Source organism: Juglans microcarpa x Juglans regia, chromosome 5S, assembly GCF_004785595.1.
Source record: "Juglans microcarpa x Juglans regia isolate MS1-56 chromosome 5S, Jm3101_v1.0, whole genome shotgun sequence".
Classification (NCBI taxonomy): domain Eukaryota; kingdom Viridiplantae; phylum Streptophyta; class Magnoliopsida; order Fagales; family Juglandaceae; genus Juglans; species Juglans microcarpa x Juglans regia.
Genome location: NC_054603.1, coordinates 10,147,210 through 10,165,377, shown reverse-complemented (window position 1 = coordinate 10,165,377; position 18,168 = coordinate 10,147,210). Strand labels below are relative to the sequence as shown.

The following is an 18,168-nucleotide window of genomic DNA, read 5'->3' as shown; positions in this document are numbered from 1 at the left end:
TATATATATATATATATATATATATATATATATATGAAATAATATTGGCATCAGCCACTCTTTGGGATCATCTAAAACACACCATAATAAAATGACAAAATCACCCTCACAACAAAACTCACTTCCCTCTCATTTCACATATTTCATTTTGAAATGTTTACTTCCTCTCTCTCCTCCCCCCGTCGCCGTCCTCCCCCATCCCCACTACCCAAATTCGAAATACTATTGGGCGGGGTATGAGAGAGAGTTGATGAAGGAGTGAGAGAGCTGATGAGAGAGAGAAAGCTGATGAATGAGAGGTGGAGAGCAAGAGAGAGGTGGAGGGCTTGGCTGGCTCAGTGGGACTAGAACCGACACTCGGCGGCGATATGGCCCCGAGCTCGTGTGAAACCCATTTTATAGGTAGTTTGCGTGTGTGCAACAGAGAGAGAAATGGAGGTTCGTGGTGGTTGGGTCTATGAGAGGTAGTCGCCGGTGTGAGGTGGTGGAGGTGCGATGGCCCCGGTGGTCACGTACGAAGGTGCAAGTGAAGAGAAATAGGTGAAATCTATTTCGGTTGGGTTACTGCAGGGGAGAGAGAGAGAAAGCTATGCTTGGGGAAGATCAGTGGTGGCTGGCTTGGTCGCCGGCGTGAGGAGGAGTCGTGTTAGACCCCTACGTCGAGTTGCCTCTAGAGATGCCGCACATACCCTAGTCATGGTGGGGACAAACACCTTAGATAGCCCACAACCATGCCTTGGCTCATGGGGTGACGCACACGGGGCGCCCAGCATGCATGCATGCCTTGGCCCGCGCGCTAGCACACACGAGGCGCCCAGCATGCGGGCTAGCGAGGTTAGTGATGGCCTGCCTGCGCACGCAGCCATGCGTCGCACGCCCATGCGCGTGGCAACATGCACAGCCATGCGCCACACAGCCATGCGCCGCACGCCCATGCGCACAGCAAGGCGCGTAGGCATGCACCGCACGCTCATGCAGGCAGCCATGCGCGCAACTCTGGACCGCGCGCGCATGCGCACGACAATGCAGGACGCAGCGTCCCGCGCGCCTGCGAGTTATTGTGCGCAGGCCCATGCGCTCCTTGATGGGCCGCGTGGCCCTTTCGCACGCCCATGCGCCGCAAGGCCTTGCGCGGCACTGCCAATCCACCCAGTGCGTGCGCGCACCTGCCCAGCCCTACCGCACTCCAGCGAGGTTAGTGGCATGCCTCACAGCATACCATCCAGCGCACGGCTCCAGCCCATGCCATGCAGAGCAGGCCAGTGGCATGCCCACCAGGCATGCCATCCAGTGCACGGCTCCAGCCTATGCCCTGCAGACTCAGCACCTAGGCCACCAGCCTGGGCCATGCCGTGCACCACCTTGGCTCACCATCAGCAAGCCATGCCGCACCACTTGACCATAGACCAGCCCAAAGACCACCATGCACCAACTTAGCCCATCATGAGTCATGCATGACACGGCTAGCCTTGGTCCATGACCACTATCTTGTTATTTATTTTATTTAATTAATTTGATTTAATTATTTATTTTCAAGGGACCTATTGGGAGTTTTCAATTTGTATTGCTTATAAATAGGACATCTTTCATTTGCTTTAGAATTTTTTGGCAAAACTCCTAGAGGGAAGACTATTGTTTGAGAGATCACAAACCGGTGTCACTACACTTAGACTTTTTGGGTGAAATTCGTGAATCCCAAAGAGAGAATCACACTTTGCAATTCTTTGAATAAGTGTGATTCATTTATCTTGTTATTTGCAACTTGGTGCAATTCGTGAATCCAAGTTGAGTTTATCAATATATGAGGTTTATTCAATTCTTGTGCAATTCGTGAATCAAGTCTTGAATTATTATTGTTTATGCTTTTGTTCATTCAAGTTCATAAGAATTTGCTTGTGTTCTTGAGTGTTCTTCATTTTGTTCTTGGTGTTCTTCATAAATTGCTCTTCCAATCCATTCAATCCATAAAAGTCGACCAACACATTTTTTGTCAACTTTCCATATTTGATTTGCCTCATCAAACCCTAGCCTAGCCGAAACCGAAACACACTTTCCCCCTTGGTGCAAAGTCCTATTCGGCTACTACTTACCTTATTGGGACTTGACCTAGCCGACCATTCCACTTACCAAACTAGGTTCCTATAATTTAGGAACCCTAGTTGATCCAAACACTTCACCATAATTGGTCAACCACCTTCCAAATTGAATCCCTAGATTTTAGGAACAACTTCTTAAAATCTCTCCCTAGCCTTGTTCGGCCAACCCTAGCCGACCACATACATTTCCATCTTCCAAACACTAAACCTAAACCCTAGCCGTCCATCACACACCTTCCAAACCCTAAACCCTATCTTCCAAGTGGCGCCAACCCTAGCCCACTCTAGTGCCGTGCGCCCATCATCTATTGTACCCCATACCATTCCTTGACCCTTATCACCACTCCATACATCCATCTTAGCCTAAACACATAATCTCACTGATCAGCTTCTAATTTTGACTTCCAAGCGTAGAAGTTGTCAAAGTAATACAAGGGTAAATCCCAAGATCGAATTCACAGGGACAATGAGTTTAGCAAACATTTCATTTTCGCAAGACAACATATTACCGTTTGGAGTGACACGAAAGTTTGAAATGATAAGAAAAGATTAAACTAAATGAGTTAGCAATGAACAAAAAAAGAATAAAAAGAAAAAAAGAATAAATTTTAGAACTTAACCGCTAACTATATTCACACCTAAATGGGGCTATTCACTAAAGGAGCGTGGAATGAATTATGAGAGAAATTGTCGGGAAGCTCAAGCATAAGTAAAGCTGAAAATAACAAGTGAATCTATTTTTCTAAAATTGCTAAGAATCAAGAGATTTAAAGAAAATGTGTGGGAGTTGACTTAAACTTGTAGGAAGCAATTAAACAAACACTTGGGATGCAATTTTCGCCCACTAATTTAGTGATGGATTTACTTCTCTTTTCATTTTCTCTCAACCATTTTTTTTCATTCCTAGAAAATCATGGTCGGATGATATAGCAATGAACCACCATTTTTATTCTAACAAAACTACTTGACAAATTATATGACAATTATATAAAAGTGAAAGAAAAACATCAAAGTCATGTTACTTGTTCAAGTATCATTTGTGCCTTTACGTCTACAATTGATCTAAACCAAGAACAAAGAACTCTAATCTTTTCTAGATGCACATTGAAATATAATCCATCAAGTTAATCATCAAAAGCACTAAATATTGAAGAGAATCCAATCCCAAATAGTCATGAGTTACTCATTGAATCCCAAGCTAAAAATCTAGCCTATCATCTCTAGATTAACAAAATGTTCAAGAAGATTAAAATCCAACATCACTAATTACTGCACTAAACAAAAATTGCAAAATGAAAATACTGTAATCTCCAAATGTGCTGAAAACCCCAAAAGCCGAAGAAGAAGAACCAGCAGCAGAAAAATAATACCGGAAGAAAAAATCTCAGAGTAAAAACAATGCTGAAGAAAAAAACAGACGAAAACGAAAAAAGCAACAACTAAAAACAGCGAGAGCGGCGCATGAAAATTTCTTTTTCTCTTTATACTCTCTAACCCTCTCTGCGTTTTACCCAGCCCCTCTCTGCGTTTTGAGTGTGCGTGCGTCGTGGCCTTTTCATGCGTTTTGCCAGCCCAGCTTCCGCGTTTCATCTCTCCACCTCCTGCGTTTTGAGCCAGTCCAGCAGTTCACCTTCATCTGCGCATCTCCTGAGCCGATTGCTTGCCGTTCGTGCGTTTTGATCTCTGATTTCGCGTTCCACTTCGTGCATGCGTGCTGCTGTCTTTCTGCCCAGCACAGATCCGCGTTTCATGTCTGCAGCCCCGCGTTTTGAGTCCGTGCTGTGAGTGCGTGAGCGGCAGCTCCTGCGTTCGTGGTGCGGCCCTCTGCTGCTGTGCGTTTCGTCTGTGCAGTGCAGTGCAGCACCTCGCGTGAGTGGATTTGCTGTGAGGCCACAAGGTGAAGCCATGATCGTGCCTCCCCTGCCCTCTTTCATTTCTTGTCTTTATTTTGTTTCCAATCCCTAGCTGTTGTGCGTTTCTATTGTTGCTGCCATGCTAGTTGGGTACTTCCAATATTACCCATATAATTTTAATATCTTTCCCACAATGCCCTGCAATATTAACAAAAATATCAGAATTTAACGTTGAGTCGAGCATTAAACTTTTACTATATACTTAAGTGCTTAATTCATTCTTTGGTTAAACAAATCATTCATTTTAGCAACTTAATCATATAATTTTTAACACTTTATCACTCACCATATCTAAGTGGTCATCTTGACCACCATTGCTCGAGAACCAAGCAAGAGAGGAACAATGATTCGGTCATCACAAGATCACCATTGGCGTGGAGAACTTAGTGTTTAGGGACTTGATCGAGGTCCCTAACAAGTCGTTAGTGGTGGCGGTAAAGCTGGGTGACACACAGTAACGTCGGGCTGGGCTGAATAAGAATCAGGAGAGAGGAGAGAGAGAAAGTGAGGAAAGAGATTGGTGTTTTACAATAAAAATATATATATATACACGTTACGTGTGCTACAGATCAACTACTATTTACGACTGATCCGTAGCACTACTCATTCAAAACTGGCCTTTTATTTTGAATCAAAATGCACGTTTTGGTTAAAAAAAAAAAAAAAAAAAAAAACACTTAGGTTGTGCAATGTGTGACTCCATAGAAGAACTCATAGCAAAAATGATAAATGTGACGTGACTGCCGTGTCAATTTGTGCAATTTATTGATGCACAAATTTGTATAAACGCCCGAACCCCTTCCTGTAATTTCCAAGAAAAGAAATAGTTATATTTAGGTCTCAGAGTTGAACTCAACGTTAATTAATTATTATAATTTTTTTAAATTTTTACATAAAATATAATAAATAATTTAATTTTTTAAAATTTTAAATAATAATAATATTAAAAAATATTATTTTAATAATATTTTATTTAACTTTCAATTTTTATTTCAATTTATCACATCTTATGCAAATCTAACTTTAGTAAAAATTATGATTTCTCTGACTTATATATATAACCGCCAATAGCCATTGTCCACGTTATTGAGCTTACACTATACTCGAGTCTACCGTACTTTTTGTTTTCGGATGCCAAGTCTGGTATTAGATAGATGGTTGTTGAGGCAACATAAGTCTTTTAGTGACGTTTCCTGATGAGATGGCTTACATTGGAGATCATTAGTTTGGCTTAAGACACAGAAGAGATTTTAGAAGGATCTAAGAGATTGTTGTGTACTCTCAATAGATTATTCATCTTATTTTTTAAAATATATTATTAAAATTTACATTTTCTATTTTATATAATAATTTTTATAATATATCATACATCAATTTATCTATTTTTTCTTTTTATCATTTAAATATTATATTTTTATATAATAATTTTTACAATATATCATACATCAATTTATCTATTTTTTCTTTTTATTATTTAAATATTATATTTTTTTAAATATTTTTTATTCATTTCAAATATTTTCTCTGAATTATCAATAGTATCCTCATATTTTTTGATATTTGTAATATATCTTCATGTACAATGTCATATAATTATATTCTATTTTAAATTAATCTAGATTTATAAGCTAAACCAAAATATTAATTAATTAAAAAAAAAGAAATTTTATAATGAAATTAATTCAAATTAGAGTCATTTCTTTTCAGATGAGAGTATATATGTATTGGATATTTTTATATAATCTGCAGCAATTCTAATATATATATATTTGATATTAAAATTAAAGTTGCTGAGAAGAGTATAGGAGACAATGAGACACGCAAGTATATTTAAAAGTGTAGATTGCACGGAAGATGAGTAGATGAGAGAGAAATATTAAAAAATTATTTATAACTGTGAATAGTTACCGCTAGATGTAGCGGTAACAGTATAGTGAACTCGAAATTACAGATGAAATAGTTAATCCATTGGATGTCACTTCTTTATCATTTTCTTCAAATTATACAGAAACAAGAGTTTTACATAAACTGTTGGGAGTGCTATGGGGACTAGCCAAAAAGTGGGTTTTAGATCTAAAATTGTAGCAATTTTATGGAAAACATTAGCCAAGTTTGGGTTGATACTCCAAAAGTACAAATTACACAATTACAGCTACTTGAAACAACTTACTTATAAACTTCAAGAAGTGCTAGGGAAGAGCTCAAGCTTGGATGTTAGATCCAGAAGGAGCATCACTTTCTTCTTTTTCATCTTTTCCTCCCATCTTTCTTGAATACCACGTGTTCCTTACCTCCATTTGGTTCCAGTGGGTATTTTTGTAAGTTATTTTGAATAAGTTTATTTTGAATCCATATTTCCATTTGCATTTATTATTTCTACTTACTTTCGGCACTCTCTTTATTATTATTATTATTATTATTATTATATATATAGAAGCATCTTCCTCAAATTATGCTAACCAAAGGTAACCTTTAGAAAGAAAACCCAGTCATCATGATTCCTACCTGCTTGATATAGTGGGAAGCTAATCAGCCCATCATCATAACCTTATATTAAAATCACAAATCTCAAAATTGCAATTTCCACATGCATGCCTTTGCGGCTTTGCCTTTGCATTTAAAACCAAATAATTGTATTCTAGCTCTATAGCATGAAGAAAAGCCATTTGGTTATCATCACCATTTAATCATTTAATAGGTGAAAGGGGTATTCAAGTGTATCCTATCCTATCCTATACTTTTGTCGATGCAACCTTTGACAACTTAGTATTTCTTTGTCCTTTTTTTTTTCTTTCTATTTTGTGTCCACACTTGTATCCATCGTTCACTTTGGTGATATAACAGAGAAGAAATTATGTTTTTAATAAGAGTATCAGTAAGTCAATGATGAGGTGATATTGCTCATCAATTTTTAAATTATTTTTTAAAAGAATTAAAAGATCATCTAAAAATGATAAAAGATGCGATATATATATATATATATATATATCACTACAACAAATAAGGTCTTTTGAGACAAAAAGTTTTGTCTCAAAAGACTGGAATTTCATCTCAAAATATATTTTGAGACAAAAAAAAGCGTCCCAAGATCGTCCCAATAAAACTATCCAAAAAAGTATTTTGGAACGAAAATCACAAATTCGTTCCAAAAGATATCTTTTGGGAAAAAATTTAGTTGGATCATTCGATCGCAGTGGAACGAAATTTTTTTTCTGGGACGATTGAAATTCAGCTCAGAAAGTCGTTCAAACGGCCAAAAAAACGTTCGAACAATATGTCTGTTCGAACTGATACTTCATGGCCGGTCGATCGATACCAGTATGTTCGACCAAATACACATGAAGAAACGTTCGAACGAACAAATTGATGATTGAGCGTAAACTAAGTCGTTTGAACGTATTTGAGATGGAAAGAGTGAATTGCCTGTTCGAACGTGTTCGAATGGGGTGCAACTTTTCTTTACCGTTCAAACTCTAACTTGTGAGCTTCGAATGGTTGTGTCCGATGTATATATGTTCGAACGTTTGATGATCGTTCGAACGGTTAGTCTTTTCATAGAGAATACTAATTTAAAACTAAATAGATATTTATATTTCAAAAATACATTACAAATTGTTCAATATAAATAAAACTAATCTAATCAGTCAAAACTAAATAAATAAAATAGTAATAATACTAATAATGTTATCAGTACATAATTGTTCAATATGCAAAATACAAAAATCAATTGCTTAGAGGCCTGAATTGTTGCATAAGTATTTGTATTTGGAGTTGCATCTGTCTTTATTGATCTTGCATTTGGAGTTGTATCTCTCTTTGTTGATCTTCTTGTTGTTTTATACGCATCTTTATGTCTGCTTGTTTCGTCAATTAAGCATCTAACTCATGCTGTTTTACAATCAATTCTTCGATTCTAGAATTCGCATTCTCTAACACAATGACGGTAGTACTTGGTAGTAGTACTTCGTTTTCGTGGACCTATTCTTGACAGGGCTGATATTCAGAGAGATGCACAGCTGAAAAATCTTAGAATATCGGCTGGTGAGGCATCTACATAGGCCGAGGCATCACGCACATCTACTCGCGAGGAGATGGCCAACATACTGCATGCTGAGATCAACATACACACATCAGCGGTAATCGATGCAGTGCATACTGCCATGTCTGAGTTGCGTATAGAGATTACTGCTAGCATCTCTGAGTTACGTACAAAGATTAATACTAGCATCTCTGAGTTACATACATAGATTCATGTTAATAATGTAACTCAGGTCACGCTAAGTACTCGACTGATACAGATAGAGAGACAATTAGCTATAGTCGAGGATGTATGCAGAGATCTCGCATCACAATAGTTTCTATTTTTTATTTATATTTTTTTTTTGTTATAGTTATGGACAGTATATATGGTGTTTTAATAATTTGCTTTAGTTATAAATTAAATATTTTGTTTTTTCTGAAGTAATTATTGATTTATATTATGTGGTGTATGGCTAATAATATTTATTTAACTAAAATCTTATTTAACATGAAAGAAATCATTAAAATATTTTTAAATTAATTACATAAAATTAATTTATGAATTCATATATATGAATATATATATATATATATATGTTTTTTATATTTTGAATTACGTACCTAGATTAATATTATACGTTCGAAGGTATAAATGTGGTGTTTGAATATGTTCAAACTAAATATGTTCCGTTCGAACGGTCTAAAACCTTTCCACCTGGTTTTGCCACCAAATTTTTTTCATTCGAATAACAAAATTTTCCGTTCGAATGGTTTTGAACTTTTCCCAACATAAAAGAATTACTTCGCATCCAAGATTTTTACTGTTTGAACAGATTTTTGTCCGTTTGAACGGACAAAACTTTTTGAGATGATTTAATTCGTCACAAAAGATCATGTTCAAATAGATATTTATCCGGTCGAATGATTTTGTAAAGTCATCAATTTTTTGAGACGAAATTTAAATTTCATCTCAAAAAAGTTCGTCCCTAAATAATTTTATTCCTAAAAATCAAATTTGTTGTAGTATGTATATATATATATATATATATATATAATTATGAAAGTGGGACGGAAATAATACAATATATAGCATTACTCTAAGGATGATTAGTTATATAGAAAAGCACCATCTCATGTTGCTTTGGTGGGGGAAAAAAAATGCTATATACAAATATAAGAATACATACATCCAATTGTCGTTTTGAAGAAAAGAATTTCTTATCATGATCATGAATAATTCGGCGCCCCCACTTTCAATAATGCTAAGCTGCCATTGCCAACCTCTCAATTAATCCGATAATAATTCAACAAGATGATGACAATCATGTTCCCAAAAGAGTGCCATAATAATATTCTCTCTGTCAAAGCGCACATCTAGGAAATCATTTTTATTTATTAATTAAGCGCATCAAGAACATTAATTATTTTTACTAGTTGCTTTTTACGAAAATGATTCTTTCTTATTAAAATGAGTAAATTTTTATAATAAATAATCATTTTCATGACAAATAATTCATTACAAATACTATTTTTCTGATACTAAACTTTTTTCACAGCTTTTATGACAATTATTGACTTATTAACTTGATGAGGTGTTCGTTGCCAAGTCAACATCTTACAAGGCTCATGATATAAAAATTATTAATAGTCCTATCTCTAAGGTTTGTCTGGATTCACGACTCATCTCACTACTATTTATTATTATTTATTAACTTTAACTCATAAATCTCACTATTATTCACAACTCATCTCACTACTATTCACAACTTATCTCATGAAGAATTTCTCGCTACTCTTGTAAAATCTCTTTAACTCATTAATATTTATTCCGATACCATGTTAAATAACAGATAGATTCAAAAGTCTCACCGGCCAAAAACAAATCCTAAAGAGAACCTTTATTCTTTTCCCTTATAAGCAATATTTAGATCCTAGAAACTTTTATATATATTCTCTCTTTTTGACCACATATTTGGGTGTATGGAGTGAGCTGATCAGTGACTTAATTCGTGTATGACAAGATCTAGCAAATCATATATGTAACATTAGAGGATGGAACAGACCAATATTATTTAGGATGACGTTGAAAATTAATGGACGAAAACCTGCGGCAGAGAACCCACAACTACTACTTTACATGTCGATGTTGGTTAACATGTCTGCCTCTAAATATATATACAGGGTATCAAAGATATATATAGAAACAGCCCCCACCCTCTCCTTTCCACCCCATTTACGTGAACTTCAAGGCTACAATTCGATGGTGCATGCAGGGATATTCGGTATTTATAATATAAGGATTTATTACAGTAAAATCATTATATAATTAATTAAAAAAAGCCGTGTATATATATTCCATGTCATGATTAGATCTCAAAGGCAAAGTAATAATCTTTTCCACTTTATAAATTCAGGCAAAAGTACGCAATATTAATCTGATCTGTGCTAGCTTTCTAGTCCCTCAAACTTCAAAGCATGCATGAACGAAACTTAAATTGAACATTTTTTAAGAAAATAGGAAAAAAATTAATAACCCTTTGAATTTCTGTTTATAGTTATATATTTATTTATTTTTTTAAAAAAATATTTCTAAAATTTCAAGCACCCTTATAATTGACCTCGATCGATCTCCTAGATTTGTCACTGATCATTCAAAGCATCATTTGAACGCAAGCCAAATAACGAGTTGTCACGTTCGAAAGTGGCTTTTCATGATCAATATAATGCTTCAAATGTGATCTACCAATAACAAACTTTATTTTTGTAATTTTCTAGATCTTGTCGGCTAATTCATCACTAACGTCTTAACCCTTGATACTAAACTTCTTTACAACCCAAAGACATGTTTTGACAAATGAATTTCATGTCTAGTTACCTACACAAATGAAACCTAGCTAACATAACTCATGACTCTAGCTCGCACAAACTCATACAAGTGGGAAGGACACTTTATTTTATATCTAGTCATGCCTAGTCACAAGCATTTGGCGTACGTTGTTTAATTTCCAGTAGATGGTTCAGATCAATTAGGAAATGATCGATAATTCGATATATATATATATATATATATATATATATATATATATATATACACACACACACTACAAGTAAAACAAGTGTGACTAATTATTTGAGACGATAACGATTATTAGCGATAAAAATAGATCACTCATTTTGATAAAAAAATAATCATTTTCGTTAAAAATAACTTATCACAAATAAACAATACTTTTCTTGTAATGACCTTGATTTCCCTCAAAGTTGATTCTTTAATTAATTTCTTGAGTGGGGTAGTCCCGTATAATTCTTGGGCAGCATGTGCATCACCACGTTGCCTGATATCAAACATGTAGACCAATTCTCATGATCGGTCCAGTTCTAACTTCTAAGGCCGATCGAGCTTACGTACGTACATTGTCTGATCGATGTTTTATATTATATATGTGTATATATATATATATATATATATATAGACACACATGCATATGTCAAATATACAGAAAAGAAAAGCTAATAATTAAAGCTCCATTACAAAAAGGTTGGCAACTTGGCAATGACTAATGCTGACGGTTATTTCGGCCAGGGGAATAAAGCTGTGCCACCCCGGCCACTAGCTGCATTGTCCGCTTGCGGATAATAAAAACAAGAAAGCTAGCTTCACCTTTCCCATTCATACATACATCCATACGTATATATATATATATATATATATATATATATGTATGTATGCTATTTGATTTTCTCGAAAGAGAGGAGGAAAATTAAGCAAAACTCAAGAAATATTCACACGCATATGATGACAAAGAAGATCGAGAGGTGAATCCCTTGTATATGATAAATTAAGATTTTTCTCAATAGCATTTGTACATGCACAAACATCGTAGTAAAATGACAAAAGTTGGATAAGTCTTGATCATCATATACATGATCGATATTCCACTATATATGACAATAAATTTAGAAAGGATGGCCGGTTTATCCCATTCCGGCCATATCCACCACACATAAGATCATGATCACTTCTTGTTAGTCCTAGAGGATGTGACAACTGATTGTGAGGTTGGTATTGATTATAAATTGATTTGAGACCTATTTTCGATATACATTTCAATTTTGGAAAGTTGCTAGAAACAGGTTAATTGATTACCTTTAATATTATTAATGATACTTAAGCTGGTGTTTATAGTTGAGATTCTATTTTGCGAGTACTAGAGGTAATGCAAAAAGACCCATAGCTAAGCGAAAGCCCTAATTTTTTCTTTCCCAAAAAAAAAAAGGGGGTACGTATTTACAATATCATGATCAACTTGATCCATTTGCTTAAGTTTGTCTTCTCATCAAAACTTGGAAGGTCAGCAAATACACAATCATCGAGTACACCAAGCTTTGATTTTCCATTTTTGCAGCCTGTTTCACAGTAAATTCCATTTAAAGAGGGGATAAAAAAATGGTCATATATGATGATCATTACATTGATGATATACAGTTCTTTTCCTATTGCTATATATATATACACAATTTCCTTTTTTAAGCCAATAAAATTAAATATATTTGACTGATCGCTCGAGAAGAAATATTACATCACGGCTTTACCTTTGTGGCAGAGGAAGTAAGAGAAATGGAAGTTGTTGAAGTTGAGGAAGTGCTTGATAAGGTAGAGAGTCCTACATTGTAACACATGGTTCCATCTGGTTGATACAGACCATAATTCCTTTCTGAAGTTGGTCCTGGCTTCAAATCCTCATTGAACAAAGCAAAAAGATAAACTTCAATCCTTATGTTAGGCCTCAAAGGTGTCCCTTCATTCTGCAGTTGCCTTCTCAGCAAGTTCCTGTTGTAAACAGCAGCATTCTCTATCGTGGCGCCAACTTCATTGAGGTCCCCTTTTGATGGCCAACCAGTTTCAGAGACTCTAACCTCTATTCCGTCATAACCCATCCTAGCAATAGCAAAAATGACTGCATCTACCTGAGCATAGAGCATGTTGTCATAGTGCAGCTTGGTATAAGGATCGACCATTCCTGAATTAGGATTGAAAAGAACGTAGTCCAGAGAAATTCTTTCTGGGTCATCCTTATATGCAAAATATGGATAGGCATTGATCCAAAAGGGTGATTTGGTGCTTGCCAAGAACTTTAGTACTTGAGACATGGTGGCGTAGACTTCGCTTTTGAAACTTCCGACCGAAGGTGGATATGACTCGGCAAGAACAGCAAGAGAACTGGGTGTCGAGACTTGAATGTGTGAGTCTAGACCTAATTGAACTAGAGCACCATGAATACTGACCATGGCTGGAACAAGATACGCCATTAGAGTTGTGTCGTCGCCCGAGAATATTTCGTTTCCGACTGCTATTCCGGTGATTCTTGTAGCAGGAAAGTAAGGCTTGATATGGGTGCTTACCCACTGAAGGGCTTGTTGTGGGTAGATCAACTGAGCTAGCATTTCGTTTTCGACTGTGACAATGAGTTCTATGTTGGAGTTGGCGAATGACGTCAATATTTGAGGATTGGTGTCGTAGATTCTTGCTTTTGTTAGCCTAAGGGAGCTTAAAAGATGGAGGACTTTCTGGGGTGATAACAAATTATCTCCCACTTGACCATAGTTGATTCCAAGTGCTGTGATCCCTCGAAGACCTCCAAAGCCTGTATAAACAAAAGCAATGAGAACAACAACGGCGAATTCAGTACTAGGAAATACATATACAACACAGAAAAAACTCGACCAAAAAAAAAAAAAGCAAAGACCTATGGTACGTACCTGAGAAGTAGATCAGAGAAAATATGATAAAAAAATAGCTCACGGTCATTCTACTACTAAAATCTGCCATTATGTGAGCGTGTGTGCTTGAGAGATCAGAGAGAGATCGAAGAATATTAAGCTGAGAAAGAGAAGCCTTTGGGATCTAGAGAGATAGGTATATATGCTGCTATGAATTCCTTTCTTTTCTTGTTTGAAGTACTCTGTTTTGGAGGGTTTAAACTTTAACGTACGGTTTTAGGCTTCAGCTTGCCTAGCTTGTCAATGTTGGCTAGCTTTGGGCCTTTGGCGCTTACCTCTTAAGAGGTTTTAAATGACTTGAAAAGGTTTCCAACCTTCTTCACCTTAAAAATGTCTTCTTTTCATCTGGGGTTGTCATCTTCCAACCCAATACTCCAACTTCCAATTATTTTCTGATCATAATACCCCGACCACTTGCTTCATACTAAAGCAAAGGGAAATCCCACTAATTGGTAATTAATTAAATGTTAATTAACCGGCCAAGGAGATGATCAAGTACTATCTATATTAGCAAAAGCAGGGTATCCCAAAATTTAAGCCAATTAAGGAAAAACATTGTTTAACCCTAATGATAATTAAGAGATCAGCTTTCCACTTCATGTTTTGGCTATTTTCGGGCAGCACTAACTAACCAGATTTGGAACTTAATATTATTCTATAATATTACTAGCTACCTTGCTTTTATTATTTAATAGGAAATTGAGCTGACGGTCAGTCGGAAAACATTTATCATGGCATTGAATTGTTCTTTCTCCTCTCATTGTTTCCCTTTCAATGCTATTTGACTCAGCTTATATCTTGTAACTATTTCATATATATAATATATATATATATATATATATATATATATATATATAATATGCTTGTTTAGAAAAAAAAAAAAAAAAAAAAAAAAGAAAAAAAAAAAAAGAAGAATACACTAAGCAATAGCTAGCATGGTCGTCATGTAAGCAAGCTGTAATTACCTGTAAAATATCTTTCCTGCTTTTCCTTTTATAAGTTACTGTGACAATAGGTTCTTTCTGCCGCCCCAATACCGTATGTACCATACTTTTCAAAGCTTGGAAAAGTATATATATGTGCACAAACAAATATTAATGTATTAAATTTAGAAAGCAAAAACATTGTTTCTTTTGAACTACGGAAATGAAAAGACATAATTAAGAGAAGATAACCCATGAATATTTCTTTTAGCTCTTTGTTCAAAAGAAAATTTCTTTTATCTCTATCTGGCTCTTTATGAAAAACAGTAATTAGTGCTACTTTTTTAAGAGATTGGAAATGAGGGGGGAAAAAAAAAGTTCATTTTCTTTTTTGAATTCGCAAATATCCTTTGAGAAAGAGATCGTGGTATGCAGTAGTACCCCTAGCTAGTCAGCCTCATGACGATCTCTGCTTTGAGGCAACTCGGAAAATTATCAATATTCATGAACAGATCATCAACCTCATGCAGCTAGCAGCTTATAGTCAGCCTCATGATGCGTATTGCCCGTAATCTTGAGTGGCGTCGACGCTGACTGCAACCACAATTAATTAAACACCGAAAGCACAAGCATTATAAACTGTAGAACAGATGTTCTTCTAGCAAGATATAAAGCACGTAGCGAAAAAGACAGAAAAAGAAAAAAGAAAAAGAAAGGAAGGAAAACGATGTAAAGATCAGATCTGTGCATATTAATATATATATATATATATATTTATTCTTTATTGGGTAATGTTTATGGGTCTAGTAATTAGTGTAATTCATGTTCGCAAGTACGGCCATTGAACTACAAGCTAGAATTTAATTAAGAAAAATGATAAAAACAAAACACTTTATACAATAATATTTTAAAATGAATGATATTTTTGTAAAATACCTTATAAAACTAACATAATTTTACAAAAATATCCTTATTTTATAACATGTGTTGTAAAAAGTGTTGTGTGTTTATCACTACTCTTTAATTAAACTTTCGTACGTACGTACCCACAATTCGAAATACAAGTACTTTAGGATTTGAATAATGCTACATACAATCGTAGAATGCACAAAAGCCGTGTAGTCTCTTTGAAAAAAAATGAGATCTACTATTAAAAAATTAATTTTCTTTTTATGTGAGTTTTTTATTTATTCATTTTTTTTAAAGTAATTGCTCGACGCTTGTATACTCATGACTGCAATTATCATTTCCTTTAAAATTTTTTGTAAAGATAATTAAGTTGCAATTGCTGGTAATTTATATATAAAATGAGTGATAATTTGAAGGGGAAAAAAGTTGGATTTTTCCTTCTTTATAGATATTATTTCTACAACCTGTTCTAATTTAGAGCTGCTCTGAATCGGTACAAATCAAGGGTACTGTTAATAAGTGGACCTGCATGCTATTAGGAATTTGAACCTACCAAATTCATCCCCAGGATCTACTTTTTGGTGAAATATGAAGAAAACCAGAGAAATAATAACAACACAAGAATTTACGTGGAAACTTCCAAAAACAGGAGAAAAACTACCAGACCCAGAGAAGAAAATACACTATGTGAAAAATTATTACAATCACACAATTTTTCTCCTCACCTCAAATGACACCCACAAAGCTTTCCCACTAGTAAAACTTTAACTCTCACATCTTTCATTTTTACAAGAAAAAGCTAATAGAGGACTTTTCTTAGAGTCACAAGTTACTAATTAAGCTTATGACTTAGTGTAATTAACTAAGAGGCCAAGCACCCTATTTATAGGCCTTGAGGCCTGCTCCTCAATTCTCTCCCACCGATGTGGGACTTCAAAGGAGCAAACCCAACAATCTCCACCTTGCGACTTTGGCTGGTCCCACAGCCATGCTCCACAGCAATGAAACTAAATGGCTCCTTCAGGTACACCCGATTTGAGACGCCCTTTGTTTGATACAACTCTTCGAGCTTTTCCTAGAGTCTTTTGCCGTAGATATTCCATGAATATTTGCAAGAACAATCTTGGCCAAGCACAGACGTATCGCACTTGCTGCTCTCAAATCCAGATCTTCCCAATCTTCATCGCTCATTACAAATCTGCTCTTTGTTTCATCAGTCACGCTAGTATCACTGCTGACTTCAGGGATTGGTCTGCCCTTCAACGCCTTGTGTAATCCTGATTGAATCAAAATATCCTTGACTTGAACTTGCCACAAGCCAAAATTGATTCTCCCATCAAATTTCTCCACCTCATATCTGATAGAATTTGAAGTCTTACTTCCTGACATTGCCTCGATGAATTTTACTGTAGAAATGAATGGTACTCACTAAGTAAGTTCCCAGGAAAGATTATTCTTTCCTAGACAGAACTTCAAGGTTCCCAGGAAAGATTGGAGGGTCACACTGGACCACTTAAATACCAATCTCCTAGACAGAACCTCCTTAGACTGTACGTATCCACACCACCACACCAAAACTCCACCCACCAAAAAGAACCTAGTGGCTCTGATACTACTTGTTAGGAATTTGAACCTACCAAATTCACCCCCAGGATCCACTTTTTGGTGAAATATGAAGAAAACCAGAGAAATAATAACAACACAAGAATTTACGTGGAAACTCTCAAAAACAGGAGAAAAACTACCAGACCCAGAGAAGAAAATACACTATGTGAAAAATTATTACAATCACACAATTTTTCTCCTCACCCCAAATGACACCCACAAAGTTTTCCCATTAGTAAAACTTTAACTCTCACCTCTTTCCTTTTTACAAGAAAAAGCTAATAGAGGACTTTTCTTAGAGTCACAAGTTATTAATTAAGCTTATGACTTGGTGTAATTAACTAAGAGGTCAAGTACCCTATTTATAGGCCTTGAGGCCTGCTCCTCAATTCTCTCCCACCAATGTGGGACTCCAAAGGAGCAAACCCAACACATGCATGGTCTTTATTAATCTGCAACTGAAACAAGTTGCACTGAAACTCACCCGGCCCCTTTGCTAGCCATTCATGAGTGGCATCACCCCGGCCATGCATGTTATCTCTCACCGGTTATCCTTTTGTAAGGTAAGCAAAGCTATCCTTACCTTACAAAAGGTTATCCTTTGATTAAAACCCCAACTCATACCCATTCATTCTCTCTCTCTCTCTCTCTCTCTCTCTCAGAGCAGGGTCACAAAATAATGAATTAAAAGAATATATATCATCAATATTCCACAGCTGGTGATCAATACTATTTTTACCTTTCTCCATCCAATAAAATGGACTTATATATGTATGCATGATATCAAAATAAGAGATATCCATAAAAGAAGTGATCTTGTTATAAAGAACAAACATGCTTTTTCTTAGACATTTTGGTGTTAAAAGAAGCATTGTGCATGGAAAGATAAAGGGTCGAAAGTATGTGCATGCGGTACTAGTA

The 18,168-nt window shown here is 35.7% G+C and overlaps 1 protein-coding gene across 1 annotated transcript; it reads right to left on the bottom strand.

Annotated features, from left to right (window-relative positions):
- Window positions 1–12,196: 12,196 nt before the first annotated feature.
- LOC121266907 (glucan endo-1,3-beta-glucosidase 14-like) lies at window positions 12,197–14,074 on the bottom strand. Its single transcript, XM_041170758.1, has 3 exons — window positions 13,790–14,074; window positions 12,623–13,674; window positions 12,197–12,436 (listed from the first exon to the last, which is right to left on the bottom strand). Exons 1-3 carry the CDS (start codon window positions 13,857–13,859, stop codon window positions 12,350–12,352), a joined length of 1,209 nt encoding a protein of 402 aa, XP_041026692.1. The 5' UTR covers window positions 13,860–14,074; the 3' UTR covers window positions 12,197–12,349.
- Between the last annotated feature and the right edge of the window lie 4,094 nt (window positions 14,075–18,168).